Source organism: Opisthocomus hoazin, chromosome 3, assembly GCF_030867145.1.
Source record: "Opisthocomus hoazin isolate bOpiHoa1 chromosome 3, bOpiHoa1.hap1, whole genome shotgun sequence".
Taxonomy (NCBI): domain Eukaryota; kingdom Metazoa; phylum Chordata; class Aves; order Opisthocomiformes; family Opisthocomidae; genus Opisthocomus; species Opisthocomus hoazin.
Genome location: NC_134416.1, coordinates 40,280,390 through 40,303,503, shown reverse-complemented (window position 1 = coordinate 40,303,503; position 23,114 = coordinate 40,280,390). Strand labels below are relative to the sequence as shown.

The 23,114-nt window shown below is 39.1% G+C and overlaps 1 protein-coding gene across 2 annotated transcripts in view; it reads left to right on the top strand.

Moving 5' to 3' along the window:
- The window catches only part of PREX2 (phosphatidylinositol-3,4,5-trisphosphate dependent Rac exchange factor 2), a 192,078-nt gene that overhangs the window by 79,660 nt on the left and 89,304 nt on the right, over positions 1 to 23,114 (top strand). For both annotated transcript variants that reach the window (XM_075416030.1, XM_075416031.1), the window contains 11 exons: positions 4,732 to 4,876; positions 7,272 to 7,372; positions 11,187 to 11,290; positions 12,627 to 12,676; positions 13,231 to 13,306; positions 14,036 to 14,108; positions 15,275 to 15,417; positions 15,567 to 15,659; positions 16,876 to 17,024; positions 19,455 to 19,540; positions 21,762 to 21,898. In XM_075416030.1, coding sequence (XP_075272145.1) covers positions 4,732 to 4,876; positions 7,272 to 7,372; positions 11,187 to 11,290; positions 12,627 to 12,676; positions 13,231 to 13,306; positions 14,036 to 14,108; positions 15,275 to 15,417; positions 15,567 to 15,659; positions 16,876 to 17,024; positions 19,455 to 19,540; positions 21,762 to 21,898 — 1,157 coding nt within the window. The remainder of the gene's footprint in view (positions 1 to 4,731; positions 4,877 to 7,271; positions 7,373 to 11,186; positions 11,291 to 12,626; positions 12,677 to 13,230; positions 13,307 to 14,035; positions 14,109 to 15,274; positions 15,418 to 15,566; positions 15,660 to 16,875; positions 17,025 to 19,454; positions 19,541 to 21,761; positions 21,899 to 23,114) is intronic.

Here is a 23,114-nt window from a genome sequence, read left to right as displayed (position 1 = left end):
AAGCAAGAAATCACCATTAGCAAAAAACTGTCTTTTTTGAATAACTGAATTAAGGTGGAAGAATACTTTGAAGTGTAATCCTGATCTCAGATGTGACCACAAATAACCTCATGCATTTAAGGTGAACCCAGCACAAAGTAGAACCAGGGAAAGATGATGCATCATCATATTCTGGAGCTAATTTCATTTGCGAGATGAAATATCCTAATCAGTAATGATGTTTGGAGCCTTGGTATTGAAGGAAAATATGACCTTGTAGTTAGATCTGGGATTCTTTTCCTGGTCTGTGCAGGTTTTCTGTCGCCTGTTGCAGTAGCCGTTGTTTTGTTCCTCTGTTGTAAATGGAGACTAGCAATACTTTCTTTGGTCTTTTAAAGTTGAATACTGGATGTTTGTAGAACACCTGCTGTAGGAGCGGAGTTTCAACTAGAGTGTATGAGCACTGGCTAGTGCCATCAGGCATTAATAGTAGAAAAGCTAAAAAGATGCCTTAGAGATCTAAAAAAATCAACGTTTTTAAAATAGCAAATTAAAAAGTGATGTGTGGAGACGGTGTTGAATACAGCAAAAAACAGGTTTGTCTGCTTCTGTGTAGGATATCGTCTGGAACTGGCTAAAAAGGTTTTTAACAAATCCCACTTCACTCTTTCTTGGCTCCCTTAGACTCTGGAAACCTTTAGGTAAGAAATAGAAAGAGTAACTGGGAGTATTTTATGTTGATGTATCCTTACTGTTTCACACTATAATACTGAGCAGCTGGTAGTAGAGATGAGTTTGACCTAAACCTTGCCAAGCGTGAGGTCTGAGGTAGCCATCCCAAAGTCAAGCCATGTCTTAGGATTTTAGCGTGCTATCATTCGAGGAAATTTTCAGCTCCTGGTGTTCACAGTGGGTTTGCCACTAAGGAGATAACCATGAAAGACAGAGGAGAGGATTTGCTACACACTTAGACTCAGTTTGCAACACAGAATCTTCAAAAATATTTCTTGAATATCTCTGTTACTCTATCAACTTATAAATTTTTCCGTCTTCTCCAGCACAGTGATTTTTTTCAGAAGATCTGTATAAATACCTCTTGCAAAGCAGGATTCTGCAACTTAATTGCCATCAAGTTGCCACAGGACTTGGGAACCAAACAGCTGTCTTTTTAGAATTCAAATACTGTATCTAAATGTAGCTACAGTACTTTCACTATGAACATAAAGATGCTTTAATCGTATGTTTACTTAATGAGACATGGAGCCTGTTCACGTGTATGTGTATATATAGGTAATTACACTGAAGTCTAAGTGACTGCACATGTGAGAACAGTGTTTTATCTGCTTTGCAAGTCTGAGAAGACGTAAATCAAATGAGTACACTTCCCAGATCCCTTGGGCTAGGGGTGAGGCTCATGTGACCCCCTCCTGGTTGTGCTGTGCGTGCCTGTGCATTTGTTCGTACCAGTGCTGTAGACCCCACATCTCACAGGGAATGGCAGATTGCAGTGATCTCCAGAGTAGGTAAATACAGCAGGCAGAGCAGGAGTGAGTCACGGAAATACTGCTTCAGTGTGTCGTGTGGCTTGGGGCTTGCTGGGCTGCTCATGTTGGGAGACTCAGAGATTCAAGGTACTTAGGGAAACTCAGCCTATACTGTTATTTGGCATCCACACAACAGAACCTGAGCAAAAGGGAGAGAATGCCCTGAATGAAGTACTGTAGCAGAGACTTCAGTTGTTGTAATTCAGTTATCGACTAGGACCACTTTATAAGTTGTATTTTCTTGCTAGAAGAAATCAAGCTGAATTGGAAACTTTTTGCTAGGAATTACTTCTGTCAGTTTTGGGGCTTTCATGTGACCAACTGAGGTATTCAGCAAGTTAGACATTTATTTAAAAGGGGATCGTCTTTTAAAGCTGATGATGCTGTGACATCCTGATTATTTTTTTTCTGTCAATTTTTTTCAGAATTTAAGTATTGGCATACTATTACTCCGGTTGAATATGCACAGTTACAGTTTTTAAATGTGAAAATATGAACAAAGACTGAGAACATGTACATAAGATAGCCCAGAAATGTGTGGTTTTGTCCAGAATTAATAATTGTTTATTGAGAAAACACACGGGATTTGAAGGTCTGTGGCATTCTTTGGAAGCACAAGCTTCTGTGACTGGCCAGTAGGATTCATAATTCAACAAAAACTGATTTTGGTCATCTGTTACTCAGAAAACATAATGATTTTCTCAAGAAAAGAAACAGGAAAAAAAATCAGTAAGAAATATTGAAATAAAACCATTGATACCTTTCTGATTTTGAAAAAATTCTGAAGCAAAAAAATCACAGAATCACAGAATCACAGAATAGTAGGGGTTGGAAGGGACCTCTGTGGGTCATCTAGTCCAACCCTCCTGCCGAAGCAGGGTCACTTACAGCAGGCTGCACAGGACCTTGTCCAGGCGGGTCTTGAATATCTCCAGAGAAGGAGACTCCACAACCTCCCTGGGCAGCCTGTTCCAGTGCTCCGTCACCCTCAGAGGGAAGAAGTTCTTCCTCATGTTCAGACGGAACTTCCTGTGCTTCAGTTTGTGCCCATTGCCCCTTGTCCTGTCGCTGGGCACCACTGAAAAGAGCTTGGCCCCATCCTCCTGACACCCATCCTTCAGATATTTATAAGCATTTATTAGGTCCCCTCGCAGCCTTCTCTTCTTCAGGCTGAACAAGCCCAGCTCCCTCAGCCTCTCCTCGTAGGGGAGATGTTCCAGTCCCCTCACCATCCTCGTAGTCCTCCACTGGACTCTCTCCAGTAGCTCTTCATCTTTCTTGAACTGGGGAGCCCAGAACTGGACAGAGTACTCCAGATGAGGCCTCACCAGGGCAGTGTAGAGGGGAAGGACAACCTCCCTCGTCCTGCTGGCCACACTCTTCTTGATGCACCCCAGGATCCCATTGGCCTTCTTGGCAGCCAGGGCACACTGCTGGCTCGTGGTTAACCTGTCATCCACCAGGACACCCAGGTCCCTCTCCATAGAGCTGCTCTCCAGCAGGTCCACCCCAAGCCTGTACTGATGCATGGGGTTGTTCCTCCCCAGGTGCAGGACCCTGCATTTGCCTTTGTTGAACCTCATCAGGTTCCTCTCTGCCCAGCTCTCCAGCCTATCCAGGTCATGCTGAATGGCAGCACAGCCTTCTGGTGTATCTACCACACCTCCCAGTTTGGTGTCATTAGCAAACTTGCTGAGGGTACATTCTAACTCTTCATCCAGGTCATTGATGAAGAAGTTAAACAAGACTGGGCCCAGTACTGACCCCTGAGGGACACCACGAGTTACCAGCCTCCAACTAGACTCAGCGCCGCTGACGACAACCCTCTGAGTTCTGCCATTCAGCCAGTTCTCTATCCACCACACCGACCACTCATGCAGCCCACACTTCCTGAGCTTCCCTAGGAGGATATTATGGGAGACTGTGTCGAAAGCCTTGCTGAAGTCGAGGTAGACAACTCCACGGCTCTCCCTTCATCTACCCAGCCAGTCAGGCCATCGTAGAAAGCTATCAGATTGGTCAGGCATGATTTCCCGTTGGTGAATCCCTGCTGACTACTCCTGATAACCTTCTTTTCTTCCACTTGCTTGATGATGGCCTCCAGGATAAGCTGCTCCATCACCTTTCCCGGGATGGAGGTGAGGCTGACCGGCACCTGTAGTTCCCTGGGTCCTCCTCCTTGCCCTTTTTGAAGATTGGAGTGACACTGGCATTTCTCCAGTCCTCGGGCACCTCTCCTGTCCTCCAGGACCTCTCAAAGATGATGGAGAGTGGCTCAGCAATGACATCCGCCAGCTCTCTCAGCACTCGTGGGTGCATTCCATCGGGGCCCATGGATTTGTGGGGGTCCAGATTGCTTAAGCGATCCCTTACACAGTCCTCCTCGACCAAGGGAAAGTCATTCTCTCTGTGGGCTTCTTCTCTTACCTCCGGGGCCTGGGATTCCTGAGGGCCAGTCTTAGCACTGAAGACTGAAGCAAAGAAGGCATTCAGTAGCTCTGCCTTCTCCGCATCCTCCATCACCAGGACACCCGCCTCGTTCAGCAGCGGCCCCACGTTGTCCCTAGACTTCCTTTTGCTGCTGATGTAGTTGAAGAAGCCCTTCTTGCTGTTTTTGACATCCCTTGCCAGCTTCAATTCCAGGTGGGCCTTGGCCTTCCTCATCGCATCCCTGCATGCTCTCACCACGTTGCTGTACTCTTCCCAAACTTGTGTATATGCTTTTGTGGGAAAGGGATGAATTAATCTTATGTGAAACTAACAAATGTGTAACAGATGATGAGTTACTATTTATTGGAAATGTGAAAAAGTTTCCTTTAAATGAAAACATTTTTATTATCACATGGTAAGAGCAAAACTAAGGCACTTTTCATGTGACTTATGAAGACATGACTACTCCCTTGCAAATGTTCGTATACTGATGTTTGAAAATTACAGCGTTAGTATTTAGTGGACTATCAATGATGATGTCAATGTAGGTGTACCGTATCAGTAACAATTTCACTTTGAGGAAATTATAGATAGAATTTGATTATGCTTCATGAGTATTAGGTGTTCATATATGAATCTTGATTCTGAGAGAAATAATGGAAAACAATTCCTGTACTATTTTTGTATGTAAAATATTGTTATTGCTTCTCCATTTTGGGAAAGTTATTGAAATATAATGGTAATATCACTTCATAAAATTGTAATTCGTTTTTGGCAGGTTTAAAATTGGGCATGGAACAGGACACTTGGGTGATGATCTCTGAGCAAGGAGAAAGACTGTACAAAATGATGTGCAAACAAGGGAATCTCATCAAAGACAGGAAGAAGAAATTGACCACTTTCCCCAAATGCTTTCTTGGAAGGTATTATACGCATTTTATAGTATGAATTTTAACAAGCTGAAAACACATTTTACACCTTCTTTGGGATTCTGCGGAAACCATGCTTTATTTGTAATGTTTGTTCGGCCTATTTGCCTCCCAGAATTCAGCCAAAATGGAAATTGATCTTCCTGAAATTTATGGATGTGTACTCTTATTCCGAAATGGCTTTGTAAAGGGACAAAGCTGCAAAGGCATATTGAAAATATGAAAATGCACTAAATAAAATACTTTCTTTAAACAAATAATTCCAGACTTGCTTAATGCATTTTGTCTATGAAATGCCTAGTTTATAGTATCAGATTTGCTTTGTTCCACTTAAAAAAATCTGTGTCTCAAACTGTTTCCATCCTTCTCTTGTCTGAATGTCAGGTACAGAGTTACAAAATGCAGTTTACATGTTGAAAAATTTACCTCTATTTTCAGGAGAATCTTTAGAATGTTGTACTATACCTGTGGCTTAAGGAGACTAAATGCAAGAGGAGGAGAAAGCAATAGGTACCCTAAAAATGTGTGTGGGACAAAATAGTTTGGGCGACAGAGGGGTTATTACTTATTTCATTTGGCCGTAAGACAGTTAAGTATGGAAAGTATTTTTATAAAGTACAGTGACTGTTTCACGCAAAGACATTATGGTGACGATACTCATGGCTAGGTTCGAATGTGGAAGTGAAACTTGGGAGATTTTTATGTGCTGTCTCACATATCTGGTGAGAATTGAAACCCTCAGTGAAGTTGTTGGAAGCGGGTAAAGAGTATACGCATGGTGACGAGCCATGTGTGAAACGTTTCAACCTACTGTTGAAAGGCTGCTTTTCTGTGCTACCTTTGAAGTGGACCCTTTTGAAGAACAGTTTTTCTGGTCCCTGGGTCAACAGTTAAAGCCCATGAATGTGAATGTTGCGCTACCTCACTACACGGTTCATTTGATTTGTAACGCACATACAAATATCTCATGTGCTATAAATTTCATGTCTCTGAATTGCATCGTGTTTATCTTGAAATATGCCAGGTATTTCCTGCATGTGCTCTATATACTCTGTGTATATGCTGAGCATGTCCATGTGTCTGACGTGTCAGCAGTCACAGGCCTACTGTTCTATCATACTGTGATTATGTTTTGCCTTCGTGGTATTTCTGCGCTGGGCAGGTGCAGTAGATATGCCCGGGGTTGCGTTGTATTTGACAGTCTGATCACATGTGGCTATTCTACTTCAGGAAATCCCAGGAAGCATGGGAACAGAATAGCCTTTTTCAGTTGGAAGGGACCTACAACAATCATCTTGTCCAGCTGCCTGACGACTTCAGGGCTGACCAGAAGTTAAAGCGTGTTGTTAAAGGCATTGTCCAAATGCTTCTTAAACACTGACAGGTTTGGGGCATCGACCGCCTCTCTAGCATGCCTGTTCCAGAGTTTGACTGCCCTTTCGGTAAACCAGTGCTTCCTAATGTCCAGTTTAAACCTCCCCGGCACAACTTCGAACCATTCCCACACGTCCTGTCACTGTATACCACAAAGAAGAGATCGGCACCTGCTGCTCCGCCTCCCCTCCTCAGGGAGCTGTGGAGAGCAATGAGATCAGCCTGCTTTTCTCCAAAATAGAGACACCCAGTCCTTAGCTGTTCCTCACAGGACATGCCTTCCAGCCCTTTCACCAGCTCTGTTGCCCTCCTCTGGACATGTTCAAGGACCTTCACATCCTTGTTTAACTGTGGGGCCCAGAACTGCACACAGTACTCCAGGTGAGGCCACACCAAGGCTGAATACAGCGGGATAACCACCTCTTGTCACCAGCTGGTCATGCTGTGTTTGATGCGCCCTAGGATGGGGTTTGCCCTCTTGGCTGCTAGGACTTGCTGCCGACTCCTACTGAGCCTGCTGTCGGCCAGCACCCCCAGATCCCTTTCTGCAGGGCTGCGCTTCAGGCACTCCTCTCCCCATTTATACTTGTGCCCAGCATCACTCTGTCTTAAGTGTAGAATCCGGCATTTGAACTTGTTAAATTTCATCCCATTAATCACTGCCCGATGCTCCAATCTACCTAGATCCCTCTGCAAGGCATCTTGTCCCTCAAGAGTCGTCACCACCTTCCAGTTGGGTATCATCAGCAAACTTGCTAATGGTGCACCATGTGCAAAGGTAAAACTTCTAAACAGAAAAGGCAAGACATCTCAAGGGAAACAATATGTATTTATGTCGAAATAATGAAAAAGTTGAAACGAGTGTGTTTTTTAAAGGTGGTATGGCATTCTGAAGATCATTAGGCTAAGAATCATTTACTAGGCTGACGAGAAACACTAGTAACTGAGAGGGAAATGTAGTAGGTGTGGTGGTATGATGTTTAAAGTTTCTTTTTTGTATCTGTTTTTAATTCAGTGAATTTGTGTCCTGGTTGCTGGAAATTGGAGAGATACACAAATCTGAAGAAGGTGTTCATCTTGGTCAAGCTTTACTAGAGAATGGCATTATCCATCATGGTAAATATAATTAGCTTTAACTTATTTGTTTTCAAGGTGATTGTTATAATTAGAGTGGACTTAATTTTGTTTGATAAAAAGATGGTTTTGTTAAGGCAAGACAGCTTGTTGAATCTGCATTATATCCTTGCAGGGACCTCATGGGGCCATTGTCCTCGCCTAGCAGATTTCCTGGGAGAGGCTCCATTGATTTAATCGGTTTACATCCATGCTGTTGGGATCACAACATTGCAAACAGGCACCTAGAGAAACATTGCTGTTCTCTTGTAAGCAAAAATAAATTCTGGGGGAACAGAGAACGGTAGACTGCTTTTAAGGATTTAAACCTTTTATAAGGGCCAGGCTTTTTACGGTTACATGTTCAACTAAGAATTGTAGAAGTGAGTGAGTCACAGCTGGCTGTTGATAAATTTGCCTGCTTGTCTGTTAGAAAAGACAAGTGGAGCTGGTGGAATCCAACGTAGAACGCAACAGTTTAATCTTTTGAATTTTAAGGCATTACTTTTACTACATTAAAGTATAGTTACTATATTGAAGTATAGTTACACAGTATAGTTACTAAAATTGATATTTCTATGGTGAAACTTTCAGTCAGCTGTCTGCATTTAGCTTATTCTGGAGATACGTATCACTGAAAAGGTTGTTTTTGAGGTTTGACTTCTGGAGGTAATTTGCACTGACAACATTTTTCTCTTACCAGAGCGGGTATTCATCTCTGTCACTTTTACAAGTATATTCCAACAGGACCATATATGCAAATTGGAGAAATTTCTGGGTATGCAGGCATGTTTGGCTTGCAATAGGTAGTCACTTAAAAAAACACAAATAATGAAACAGTTGTGAAGTTAGCTGATGTTCCAGCGTAGAATCAGGATGTAAATTTAGAGGGAGTCATTGCTAATACACATTTTAATACTTCTGTACTTCAGACAGCAGTGAATTTAATACTTACTTTGTAAGTTCTTTGCCACGATGTTTTCAGTGTCCTTGACTGGAGAGAAAGTGGGAGTAACAAAGTGTCACTTAGCTGTGTGCATTTTAAACATATGCAGAGTAGGAGGAAAAACATTAAGGTTATTCATCAGTAGTCATGTAGTCTTTAATTCTTTAATGTCAGTCTACATGATTTTCCTCCACCATCATTCAAATGTCAGATGCTATTATGTTTACTACACACACAGAATTGTTTTCAATGGAATGATTCTGTTGCCAAAGATTCTTCTCCTGATCTTGTAATTTATATCCCAAATACACTCATAGACTTTCTCAATACAGAGTTAAATGAATATTGTGTAATTTCAGGAGATAAAAGGGTAATTATATCAGAGCATAGAAATGTGAGCCAGACATGCTACTTTGAATAGCGGATCCAGCTGTGGTTCAGTGAAAATAGAATTCTTAAAATAAAGTTGAATGAACCATCTGTTTTCACAGAGGGAGCAAGGGAGAAAGAAAGTTTGGCTGTTACTCTCATTGCAAATGCTATAGAGGGCTTTGTTAGACTTCGTATATTCACTGTGCTGGCCATTGTTTTCACTGTGCTGGGCTTCATTCTAGCAATGCCAGACCCATGTTGTGATGGGCGTTGTTTTACTTCCTGGTGTGTGAAGTCTCGAAAGTAGAAGAGTTACGGTTTTCCCTCGGTTTTGTTTTGTGTTTTTTTTTTTTACTTTCTCGCCCCCCAGTTTTGCAAAAGAAAAAAACCCTGTATATTGCTATTCTAAAACCTCCTGGTGGCATGCTTTAATATTTGAAATGACTTCTATTAGCCAGTGGTATAATGATGTATTATTTAGAGGTAATGATGTGTTTTATCAGCTTTAAGTGTTTGAAACTATGGCCTTGCAAATGTATAGCTGATCCTAGTTAAAATAAAAGATATACAGTAAGCAAAATGTTTTTGTAATTTTTTTAAAGGTTTCCATGTTAGCACAGTAGCTGATAGATCATCTACCCTTCCTCTTGAGTGGAACAAGCCAAATCACATCTTTATCATAGAAAACAAAACCACAAAAAATGAATAGCGATTTACAGCTTCCCACACAGCATTCCCTGGATATATGTGGTATTGTACACAATACTGTAGTTGGAAGCATGCTTGCTTTCCAGAGCTCAGCAGGTGCCAGCTCTGTGGACCTACTGCCTTAGTTTCTGGTGCACTGTCTGTAAGTAGGGGCTGCAAAGACAGAGTGGAGTGGTGCTTGCATGCCTCAGAGAGCAGAGCCTGCTCGTGGGCTTGCAGGGTTGGAAAGGTGCTTTGTAGTCATGGTTCCCTCCCGGCACATCTCTGTAACGGTGAGGAACAATTTGGCCTTAAGCAATACTGTCCTGGTGGTGGTTCTTCTGTTTTCTATAGATGCTGGTTTTAAAAACTGTTAATATATGTTGATCTAGTGGAATATTTTTTTTCTTCAACAGTAGGAAATTATTTTAAATTGCAGAAATAAATGTCTTTTCCTGAGTTGAATGGTCACAATCCGTTAAAATTCATTTAGATTCTTATACTAGGCATTGTATGTGAAAATTTTGTAGTCTGATATGTTGAGAAGCAATGATACATAAAGGAACTTAGGGGTTATTTTGGATAATGACTGTGGCGTGAACTGTCGGTTCAAGGCAATTGGAATAGTGTCCTGGGCTTTACTGCTAGCAGATATATCAAATACAGACAAAGAAGTCATTCTGCTCTTGCACATGACACTCATGAAACCACTTAATATATGAAGTCCAGTTGTTATGCCCATGTATCAGATGATGTGTGGTGGTACTGAAGAGCTTGAAGGAGCGTGAAAAATGATGCAGACAGAAGGCACCTTACTATACAAAGTTTATGGTGCCTAACTAATTTTTTTTGAAGAGAATAATGGATGATGGTTTAATCACTTGATATAGGAAGGCATGCACAGAAGAATTACCTAACACTGTCAGGTTTGTTGCTCTGATTAATGAAGACATTACAGTAGCCTCCTTTATCAGCTGATGACATGCAAATTTAGCTTTAAAATTAAAGCTTACATCTGCAAGCAAAACAGTAATTAATACCAGACAGTTATCCTGCTGTCCTCAGCCATCAAATGAATCATACGTTTTTCAGAAAGACTTCCTCTAGTACCGTTTCCAGGAGAAATTTTGTATCATATGGTATACTGTTTTGACAAACACATTGTGAGGTTTGTTGCTGGAATCACATGAAGATCACTTGTTAAGATCCTTTTTCGTCGGTCTTTGGGGAAACAGATTATCAACACCTTCGTAATGTTCGCAAGTCTCTTGCTCTTCAGACCTTCAGCTGGCTATGTATAGAGGAAGACATTCCCTCTCCCTTTCCTCCCCAGTGCAAGACTGGTCAGATGTGTTGAAAAGGGTTTGTATCTTTATTAACTCATCTGACATTGGCCTCAGCGAGAGTTAACAGAGAGTAATGTGGAACAATAATATGAATAGTTGCAAAAGAAGCTTTATTTGGCTGTTTGGTCGATGAGCTTTGCAAAAGTGCTGAAGACTAAAACAGATTTGAATGCCTAATTTTTCAGGCCATTCCCTGCCTGTTTGTCTTTCTTATTCTTTGCCCTGTGACTTGAAATTGTTTGGTTTCTTGTGGGCTACTTAAATGTTGTGAGAAATATTGTCACCAATGACATAAAGGAACTTAGGGCAGATGATCTAACTGGGCTTCCTGCCCTCCCTGTCTGAAATCTACCTATTGCTGTGTAATGGGCTGCTATTAGAAGAAATTATGTTAGCCCTTTTCTCTCTTGTTGATTGCTTCTGAAAGTCACCTAACAATACATGATTATTTTTTTTTTAAATTTAGTTACAGATAAGCACCAGTTCAAACCTGAACACATGCTGTACAGATTCCGATATGACGATGGAACATACTACCCCAGAAATGAGATGCAGGATGTGATCTCTAAGGTACAGCATAGAGTAGTTGCTATTATTAGGAAGAACACATCAGAAATGGAGATTCTGCTTGAAAAATAATGTAAATTGTTATGCTAGGATAAGTAACACCACCTCATATTTATGTGAATCAAATTCAGTTTTCCACTTGTAAGGGAAGATTTTTTGCTTGTTGTTACACATTTTAAATACAAAATTAAAGTTTGTTATTTCTTAGTTATTTTTGTTATTTAATGGTTTCATATGCAGGATGCATTGTCTGTGTTTCTGGGTGATTATGAAGCTGATATTTCAGTCTATTGTATTTTTTCAGTCCATTTTAATAGATATGAAGCTTTACATTGAAAATTGTTTTCTCTCATATCTGAGTGTCGTCTACTAGTGCCTTAAGGCACTAAACCTGCAGTCACGTAGATGTTTAAACACAGATAGGTAGTGCTATCCATCTACACTACTGAGCATAATAAAATCATTGAAGAAAGTTGCCTTTAAACTCATTAATATTCAAAATTCTAATGATTTTGAGGTAGTACAAAATGTCAGCATTTAGGTGTTATGTTACGGTGTCATTCACTTTTCTGCTGGCATTTGTTGATGTAAGGTATATCTAGAAAAATCTTCGATACTGAACTACCAGGCACAGCAAAGTAGGATGGAATCTAATTTGACACCAGTTTTAATTGTTATACATGGTTCTTCTTGCATGTTATAAACATAATTGTTTTTTGATAGTCTGCTAAGGAGTACTAATGTGATTTCTTCTTTTAAAGAGCTTTTTCTCATGGCAGTTTTTTAAACTCTTCCAAATGATTTGTGTCATTGTTTCTAATTGATAACATTTCAAACCTTTGAATCTTTTTGCCTTTTGTTTTGTTTAAAGTTTACTGGTTAGTTATAATTTCAATTTGTACATAAGGTACCTATGCATATATTAAATGTGGTGTTTTTTTTCTTTAATTACTCACTCTGTGTATAAAATACCAAGCAGTGATTGGGGAAAACCTTAATGCATGGGAACATTGCTTTTTCTTTTGGGTTTTGTGTATCTTTCTTTCAAAGTACTATACCTTCAGAATTTTTTAATGCTGCCTTAAAGCTAATCCTTTTTACATGTGTCTCAGTGAAGCTTAGATTAGAAATGTTTTATTTCTTATAACTTATTCATCAGTATTGTTATCTGCAAATTTGGAGGTTTGGCACATGAAGGTATGTAGAAATTCGAACAGACTTTTCTAATAGCGAAAAGAAGTGCGTTTAGAACATACAGGCTTCCTTACTGCATCCATTTCTCTTCTGATCTCTGTGGTGTGAATGTGTGGTTAGCTAACCTCATCTTTCTCTTTAACAGGGTGTACGACTGTACTGTCGCCTTCACAGTCTGTTTACCCCAGTAATTAGGTGAGTCCAATTGGGAAATCCATAGAGAGTCATTTGGAAGTATATAATCTCAAGATACTGTGTTTGAATGTAGGAACCTAACCTGTCCATTCAAGATTGGTCTGTTGGGAGCAATTGAAGAAGATTGAAGGGCTATCAAGAGAAAAAGTGTAACTGAATTATTAAATGAGTGCAAACTCCGTTCAATATGATCTTTTTTTACGGACTTTTTAGAGCCTTCTAGGTCCTGATGGGTATGCTTAGATGCTTACTGTATATGTTAATATACTTCTTTACTAACACTCCATTACCTCGTTTGGAGAGTCTCAGCTGTAACGAGACAACTGCCTTTATGAGCTGGTGACGTTATCGCCCAAGTAAGATATGGTCAGCCTCCTCCTTTCTATCTACACTGAAAGGTTTGACTTGCTTTTCTCTGGAGGGAACTTCTGAACCATTACAAAATGCTTAATTCATGCTTGTCACAACTTGTTTATAAGAGAAAAGTTTTTTCCGTTAGGCTCTCTGGAGTTTTTGTTTGATTTTTAAATTTTGTTTTGTTTTGTTTTCAACAGGGATAAAGATTATCATCTGAGAACCTACAAATCTGTAGTCATGGCTAACAAACTCATAGACTGGTTGATTGCCCAGGCAAGTATACACCTTTGGATTTATGTGCTCTTTGCATTTAAATTCCAGTTTGAAAGGTAGTGATGTGTTAAGTAGAATAACATGCAAACACTTTGTGTAAGGGTTATTAGAACAGCGTGTGTAAATGTAATCCTCTTAAACTAGTAAAGTAACAGAAATCAGCTGTCAGCAGCCATGCTGTTCGTCCCTTTTGTGCTTATCTTCATTTCCAGTTGAACTTTAAATGTTTTAATGAGACTTAGCTTTGTGATTCAGCATGTAACATTGTTCATGACTTAAAATGAAATGGATGGGCTCTGAAAACTATAAATTACAAACCAGATGGATAAAAGTCAGTACTAATTTGCTGTTATCAGTTGTTTTATTTTAAGTGAGCTAGGAACAAGAACACTGTATCCTGCTCACTCAATCAACATGCACCAGTTTTATAAAATAAAAGTTCGAAACTTTGATACTTTTAGATTCTATTATGTTTAGTAGTTGTGGAGAATGCAGTGTTACTAAAATGTTTACATATTTATTTGTGACTATAAAGAGGTGTAGCATACATACATGTATATACTGTTTTATATGTATGCTGTAAATGTGTATGTAAAGATGGCAGTGGTAAATATAATCTACAACCATTGCTGGGCCTGCGAGGTTATGCTGTTGTGCACAGAATCCATTTTGCTGCTACATTAAAATAAATTAAAAAAAATATACTGTGGTTTATGTTATGGTTTACAGGGGGATTGCCGGACGAGGGAAGAAGCTATGATATTCGGTGTAGCTCTTTGTGATAATGGGTTTATGCACCATGGTAAGTAAAGGCATTCTGTACAAGCTATGCTTTCCTTTTGTTTAATGCTATCTGCATAGTAGGAAGGAAACGCAGGGGCTGGTAAAGATATTACAGAAGGGATGGGAAGTTATTTCATTGTATCACTGGAGAAACCTGTGCTACAATCTTCAAGAAAAAAAAGTTGCTATTGTATACTCTGAAAATTATTTTCAGTCAATTTTATAGCATGCACTGAGGGCTTCATCTTCTGGAGTATTTGGAGGGGGCTGTTTTATTAGCCACTTTGAAAGAAATTTCTTAAGCAGGCAATACATGTTTGCACAGATGAGACAATAAAAACAGGAAATATGTAGGAAAGAAAGGAGACATTTTTGGGTGGAAGTAATAAAGTATGGAGAAGCATCATTCAAAAAGCATGAAGTGGTGACAGTAGGAGAAACTGGACTGTAGAAAAATGAGAAAATCATAAGGACAGTGGAGAACAAAGAAGGAAGGGAGAGGAAAGCAGAGATATGTGCAGTGCCGAAACCAAGGTGAACAAGGTCATGTTTAACTCCATCAGAGGGAAGATTTCAGTGAAAGGATTGAAGCAGTGGATCATTTACTGAAATAAAAGGAGGAAGAAATGATTTTCTCATCAGCTTGTTTAGAGAAGGAGGGAGAATTAATTTCCTCTCTGGCACTGTTCATTCTGTTTCCTTTGACTTTTGAATGTACAGACTTCATTCATCTGCTGTTCTTGTTGCATCCACATCCCCACCATACCCATTTCTGATACTCAACCTGGCATACTTCACCACCTGGAGAGTGCCAGAACTTGGTGGCGAGCATCTCCAGCAGCTGTGCAGCAGAACTTTTCAAAAAATGTTTTAAAATCCTTTTTAGGAAAAAACTTTGTGCTTGACATTTTCACTAAAACCATTTCAGGCTAATGTGTCTTCCTCAGCTTGGTGGAATCCAGATGTTGTCGTTGAAAATAAGCTTAGTGATACCTATCTGTAATGGATTCTAATAAAAACTGTTGTTTATGTTAAAAATTAAGATTTCCCTAGATTCACACAGAAAAATAGTTTGCTAGCATTTAACGTGTATGCATGTTCAGTATTTTATGGTTCATGAAAGACATGGTATTCAAAAGTTCAAAAGAAAAAGAGGGTGAATGGATGTACTTTTGTATCATACAGTGTTAGAGAAAAGCGAATTTAAAGATGAACCACTGCTGTTCCGTTTTTATGCGGATGAAGAAATGGAAGGGTCAAATATGAAGCACAGACTCATGAAACATGATCTGAAAGTAGTTGAAAATGTCATAGCCAAGTCATTGCTGGTGAGTGAAACTCAATGATTGTATGCTTTGAATTAAAAAAATTGATTGTAGCGACAACGTAGTAGCACTGTATGTTATTTAATTGTGATATGCTTGCATTCTTCTTAATGCCTTTCTGAACAATATTTTGAACAATTTTATTTTTTCAGATTAAATCTAATGAATGCACTTACGGGTTTGGTTTAGAAGATAAAAATAAAGTGCCAATTATTAAAGTGGTGGAGAAAGGATCAAATGCTGAGGTATCAAGTATTATAAATTATCTTCCCAGTTTCATTCTCTTGATCACAGGTGTATGTTTTATACATCAGCGAGGAAAATCTGTAGTAGTAGAAGGTAACAATGACAACTTTCTGAGAGCGCTGTGGTTATGAATCTTGTTTTCTTTGGTCTTGGTTTTTTGTTTAAACTATTGCTCTGACCATTATCAACCCTCATTTCTGCTCAGGTAAATTGTTATATTGAGCCTTTATAAGTTACCATTTTATTTTTATAAAGCTAGCCTGTGAGTTGCACTTGATATATTTCATAATAAAGGATGTATCGAGCTTTGGATGAAGTCTAGAATTTGAGAATCCAAATGAATAAATTACACCCTTTCTGTTTGTTAGTACTGCTTTAGATGCTCTTTGGGTAAATTAATATTCTACTGAACTGCATGGGAGTCTCTATACATGTAAAGGTAGAGAACGAGTCTCTTCTACGAGAGAAAAAGTTTAGACCTAGATTTCAAGCCTTTCTAAATCTCGTGGTAGAATAGAAATTTAAGATAAAAATAGATACAGCAAACCAATAATATAACACAGCCACAGAGCTATATGCAGGGTGATATCTAGCAGTCAGGTTCTGCCGTGATCTCAGATGGTGCCAAGGCTCGCCCAGTGCCACTCTGTGTCCTCCTGCCATCCAGCGGGTTACAGTTTCTTTCTTGTTAGACCAGAGTTTAAAAGCTGTGTGCAGTTGGGCTTGCCATACCTTTGGCTCAAAGGCCATGAAGCATTTAAGGATATTGTTTTGTTTTGGAACTTAATAAATACTCACTTACTGAAATATTAATCAGGTCTTTCCTTATGAAAAGAAGCTTTAGTTCCTCTGGAGAATGGTGGATGAACAAATTAGGTAATGTCATTAAAAAAAACCTGGCTCAATGAAAGCTGTTGTGTTAATTATTACAAATGTTATCTGATATTATAATACTGTCATAGTATCTTGATTAAGACTAGCTCTTGTATTTAGGTCTCTTCAGAATGAGTGCTTACTGTACCCTTCACATCAATTTAACCAGTTCTAGAAGCATTTTGTGGTGTAAGTCTTTTGTGTGTGGTATGTGCAGCAGGCATAAAGAATGCAAAGGAAATGTGCATGTCATTGTTTGTATTGGGGTTGCATGCCAGCAGAAGAAAATAATGTTAGTGGTTATAAAAGGCAAACATATACACAACTGTTATTGTTTTCTAGATGGCAGGCTTGGAAGTTGGGAAAAAAATCTTTGCCATTAACGGTGACCTGGTTTTTCTGCGACCCTTCAGTGAAGTGGATTGTTTCTTAAAAGCATGTTTAAACAGCAGAAAGCCCCTGCGGGTTCTTGTGAGCACTAAACCACGGGAGTAAGTTGTCATTCCTTTGGGAGAATTTTTTACAAACGACAATTGCAGTGAATTTTAGGACCGCTGGAACTTCAGACAGCACTACTGTAAAGTTATTTTAAATGCTGTGTCTAATCTGACTTTGTAAAGCCAAGCGATTTGATCTGCTTTGATTTTGTTTTATTACATTTGTCAGTCAGCGGAAGCAAAGCACACGTGCTTCAGAGCATCAGCTCTGCCACTTGAAATGTGTGCAGGAACCACAAATTTCCCTGACTATATGGGCAGTTTTGATCACTTATCTCTCACCATGTTTGTTAAACAAGTTCCTCTGTCTGGGGATTAGTTGCTGGTTTGGCAGAAGTGGGACTCTGTGGTGTAATGGTTGTGTAACTAGCGTGTGTGCTGGTTGTGTAAACGCCAGGAGCAAGTAAACAGCTCCCCATCTTTATGTAACAGTTGCATTTCTGTACGCAGTTTTGACCATTCCCACCTGAATGCAATTTTTGTTACTTAAAAGAAATACAAAGTGAGGCCTAATGGCTGGGTTCAGTAAATATGTAAATTAGCATAGGTCTATTAATAAAGTTAATGGAGTTATTACTAGTTTATACATACCGAAAAAAGAGGAGAGTAAGAAAAAGTAGTCAGGAGTAATTTTGATCAGATTTTTTAGAGTCAGGAGGAACCATCCTCTGCTACCGGATCACACACACAGAGTGCCTTGGAAATGGCTTTGGGTCAGTGGTACAGTGAGACATATTTCTCTTGTTAATTCACAAAGGTGTCTTGAGAAATACAATGGCACCCAGAAAGGGGAAAAGAGCAAAGAGGAATATGGCATAAAGATGATTATCTCCAAAAAAAACCCCAAACACACAAACAAAAACAACAAAAAAATCCCCAAACCAGTAGATGTTAGTGTTGTAGCAAACATGAAAGGCATATCTTGGCCTTTCTTAAATGTAGGTCTCGGTTTAATTTCTGACACAACTTGCCAGTGAAAATGTGGGTGAATGTCAATGTTGACGGAGATGATCTAGTGAATGAGGAGTTCAGACAAGGTGAAGAATTTGTTTCTCAGTGCTGCCTGCTTTTTGTCAGGAGCTGCTGGTAGCACAACCTTGTTGTCAGAAGAGACAGTTCTGTCCTAAATTCTTAGCCTGAACTGCCAGTGACAGTCTTTCACAGCTCATTAGCATGTTCACAAACATTTCCAGAATGAAAATATGTAGATTGTATCAACTTTAGTTAACATATAAGTATACTAAGTGATGCTATACTTACGAAAGTATTTCAAATGAAAATTTATTATTTCAAGAATAATATTTTTTCAAAAATTTATAGACTTGAATGGGTTTTGGGTCTCACCTCTGCTGATAATCTTCTCCAAATGCTAAACATTATGTATACCAGAAAAAAATGAAAGTGCAAGAAATGGTGCAATGATATTATTCAAAACTACCTGTAAATCAATTTTATTACAGACCAAATGTATTTTAAAATAACTTCTCAGCATCACTTTGAATTTGTCTGCTTTTACCCTGGCAAATGGAGCTTGGGGCAAAGATCCCTTAAATAATAACAAAACTGTCTCTGGAAGCAGAGGCTGCAAAGTCAAATCAGTGCCCTGTTATGCATGACCTAACTAGCTCTGATAAGGACTAATGCAGCTGTTTTGCTTTTTTGGAACCCTGAGCTGATGATATGTAGATATGCTAGCTTGCTTTGGGCAAGCTCAGGGTTTCATTTTGAGGAGTAGATGTGAATTTTCGTTCTCAGAACTGTGTTTTTGTTGGTTATGTTTGCCAATAGGTTTATTACAGTTGCACTTAGACCAAGTGGGAGCATAGCACAATGTGCTTAGAAGTTACACGAACAGTAGTAGGTGATTATTGCTTTACAAAATTTTGTACTTTGCATAGCTGCTTAGAAAAACTGCAACAAAATATTTTTTCAGTAAAACTCACCAAGTAGACACTTTGCTGTTAACACACTGTAGTACAGACCTAGTCTCCACAGTCTTCTGCAGCTCATCTGACAAGGCCTGCCGTGATCTGTGGTCCCCAGGCTTTGTCCTCTTGGCTGAGAGACTGCCTGCCTTCCCAGGGCTTTTGGTGTTGCTGTGCTATGGCAATTTACCCAAATTGCAGTCCCTTTGGGAGGAATTTTAAAGCTATGGTGGTGCTTTGGTCATAATCAGCATATTGAATTTCCCTGCAAAATAGTATTGCCTGCCTCTGATAGGTTTCGGTATCTCAGCTTGCTCTTATTTCTGATGTCAGTGGTGCGAAGTATTTGGAATATGAATAGTAATGAATCTGCAACTGTGAACTGAATGAAAGTGTGCACTCTTACACTCTTGTAACCGCCTTACTGCTGTCCACTTCAGTCTTGAATAACAAAATGCTACCTTTTGCTGCATTTGTACTGAATCTTTTCTTGTATCAGGACAGTGAAGATTCCTGACTCTGCAGATGGACTCGGATTCCAAATCCGGGGCTTTGGCCCATCAGTTGTTCATGCTGTTGGGAGAGGTAAGCTGTAAGAGTTGTCAATGGTAGGGGTAAATATACATTTGATATCTAACTGATGTGGCTGAGATAAATCAAAATTAGGTCCAGTGATTCAGCTTAGATCTCTCCCCCCTCTCCCCAAGTAACAAACACTATTAAATAAAACCAAATAAGATTATTTTGTGTTTTTATAGTGTGTAAGCTTTGGATAGATTTTCTGGTTGGTTTTTTTTAATCTATTTATACGAATGTAGGAAAGTGAAGTTAAGGCCATGCATTCTTTACAGAATGAGGAATCACTGATGAATGCAAAATCACCTTCTCCAGTGAGTGGGTGTTGGGAACCACTCACCTCCTGAGCGTTGATTTGTTAGGTGGCCATGTGGTTCTGCAATGTTGTGAAAATATTTTACAAAAAATGCTCTTTTCACACATCTTTTCAAGGGTAGTAGTAACCTAGTCTGTCTTAGTAATTGCAAGTTTCCTCTAAATACCACTTTGTTCATTTTGTGATGCGCTTGTCAAATGCTTGCCATCTCTAACTCGGTATGTTCTTGACTGGTGCACTGGCAATAGAAGTTGTTGAATCATTCTTTGTTGCTGTTGCATGTTGTATATGCTAGAGCCAGCTAACACTGTGTTTTCAGCCATTGTGGGGCAGTGGTGTCCTTTTCCCCCCTCCTCCCTTTGTCACAAGGAATTTGAAGTGGACTGATCTGCAAAGCAGCCAGATTTGAACAGAGCTTGATGACTTTTTTCCTAGGCCGTGGTGCCAGAAATTAGATTTTCAGGAGAAAGTGTAATAAACTACAGACTGTTGAGCTGATGTGATAATTATTTCTGCACCTGGATCTCAATTCAGCTGCCTATCCTTATTCATTAGGCACATACTTTATTCCAATTAGCCTCAACAGTATGTAAGTGCTTGCTTGTGTAGTTTAGCAAACCTGAAAGATTTTAAGCATATGCTTAAATACTTTGCTGAATTGGGACCTTGGGTTTTTTGAGGAGAATTTTGTTTTTTTTAAAGATTTAATAAAGCCTATTTAAATGTGTTTTTTTTTGTTTTTTTTTTTTTTGGGGGGGGGGTGGAATTGCAGTAGCTGGTGGTGGTGTCATTCCAAAGACTGTCTTTGATACTAGATTTAAAATGCAGCTATCATCTAACCTGATATTTCCTAAAATGAGGGAAATACAGGTATATTCTTTAAGTTATTTCCTTGTCAAATATGCTCAGCTGACAAGTCATGACATAAGTTTTCTATTTGCCATCCCTGCAGATTCAGTCTAGCCTTTTCTTTCATAGCAGCTAGCTTCTGCACCTCAGCCTTGCAGTCTCTAGGCAATAGATTTTGACTTCCATGGCATCTTTGTGGCAGTATCAAGAGAGATATAAGGAGGGGAACATTCAGGTAGCTGGCACTGAGGTCATACTCCAGCAGATTGTCTTTCAGCAGTTGGTTCGAGTTGCACTGAAAAGACCTGGAGACAGCTGCTATTTTTGTAGTACCTGTTCAGTGGATAGAAGATTTTCTCAAGATGGTTTTTCCCTTGTGAAAATAAATCACTGAATCAAATATGTTGCTCAAAGGGAATATTTTGGTTTGTTTTTTCCCCCCCAAAATAATTATATTTGAGATCTTCTACTTGATTATCTTCGGGTATTTTGATTAAAGCCGTAAAGCACTCTGTTATAATGGAGTTGGTAAAAAGATTAAAATAAAAGCAAGATCCTTGGAATTGTGTTTGGATTTGGATATTTCACTTAATATTTAACAAGAAACTCTAATAAGCTCTGATACTTCTGCATGTGTTGTCAGAAAGCTTTTGTTTTCTATGTAAAATAGAGACACCTGAGGTAGTCCAGAAGCTCATAAACTTGCAGTACATAAAGAATTAAGAATAACAGTGGTCTAAGTTATAATTAGTGAGTTTCAAGCTAAAGCCTTTTTTTAAAAAAATCGTTTTCTTTAAGATAAATTTTCATTTTCGTATTACTAATCAGCATTTGTTTTATAAAATAGCCTTTAGAAAATAGTCTGGTCTCTTTTTGTGGAGTGATCTGCTGGGGAGCTCCATTTTATTGGAGTCCAGCTGACTGCAGAAGCACCCTGTGGTCAAGGGAAGTACATAAGAATTGGTGAAAGCAGACTCCGATTAAAAAATTAGACTTTTGGACTGTAAACTTTAAAGGAGATGTTTGGGAAAAGAAGTCTGTTAACTGTGCTGGGTTTTTTAATAGGAACGGTGGCAGCTGCAGCAGGTCTCCACCCTGGCCAATGCATAATCAAAGTGAATGGAATTAATGTCAGCAAAGAGACTCATGCAAGTGTTATCGCTCATGTCACGGCGTGCAGGAAGTACAGGCGGCCCATGCAGGTACGTCTCACTTGGTACCTTTGCAGATTTTCTTCTAAATTTATTTTTGGTTAAAGTGAACAGTGTGATGTGGTTTTTTTGTCCACATAGCTGTTGTGTCTGAGTGGGATGAGGGGAAAGGAGTGCTGAGTAAAAATGAAGGGCAGACAGTTGAATTATAAAAGCTGAAGATGGCTCAACATTATTGCTGATGTTCAAGATCTATGTGATTTCTGCATTGAAATAAATCAAAGCTTATAGTTATTTTTTTGTATGGTATTTTTAAAGGATTATTTCAAGTGTTTCTGCAGTTGTATGCAGAAAGCACCACAAGGTATATTTTCATTATGATGGAGGGGGATTTACATAGCTCGCTGCGTGCTCAGCAGCAGGAGAAGGCAACGCAAAAACCTGATCTTCTTCCAGAGTTTTGTGACACTTCAGCACGTAGAGAGCAGAGTCCAAATATTCCATCTATAAAAGTCTCTGTGTTCCCATTGCATTCCAATCGTGCTAGTAAACGTACATTCAAGGACTCAAAATTTCCATTTTTTTAATATAAGCATGCAATTTTTGTTATCTTTTTCATGTTAGGAGAAAATCTCAGGCTTCTGAGACACAAATTTAAGGAAGAAAACCAAAACCAGCTGGATTCTATAATGTAGTTTTTCCAAGTCCCTGCAAATTTTTCATAAACTGTGAACCAATGTCATTAATTAACTTCACAAACTCTTCCAGTGCATGTTGAGAAGAAAAATCCAATTAAAATCAAGAGTGAAATCCTTCTCCTGCACCTACTGCATAGATATGAGAAAAGAATTATAAGTAAGAGTTAGTTAGAGCTGTGTCGTGCAAATACAGTCTTTATGAAAATGTTTGTCTGGGTGTTTGTGTTTAAACTCTAATACAGAATTGAAATTGTTACATAGCATATCAAGATCAAGCTCACCTATGCTTTAAATGTACATGCACTCTAGTAAAGAAAGGGTGCTTTGTGTGCTAGTAGCAAAACTGGTGAGAACAAAAGATAAATTAAATTCTTTATAGCGGGTGAGTTATCTCTGTCTATAGCTGTAGAGTTCCTATAGAGGTTAGTGACATCTGAGGAGGATTGATTAATGTTGGCTGGCATGAATGCCTTGACATGCAAAAATTACTCTGGTTTAATCCACTTCTGCAATAAGTTGGAGTACCTAACTTTTTCCTATATAGAGTATTTATTTCAATTTTAAAAAGT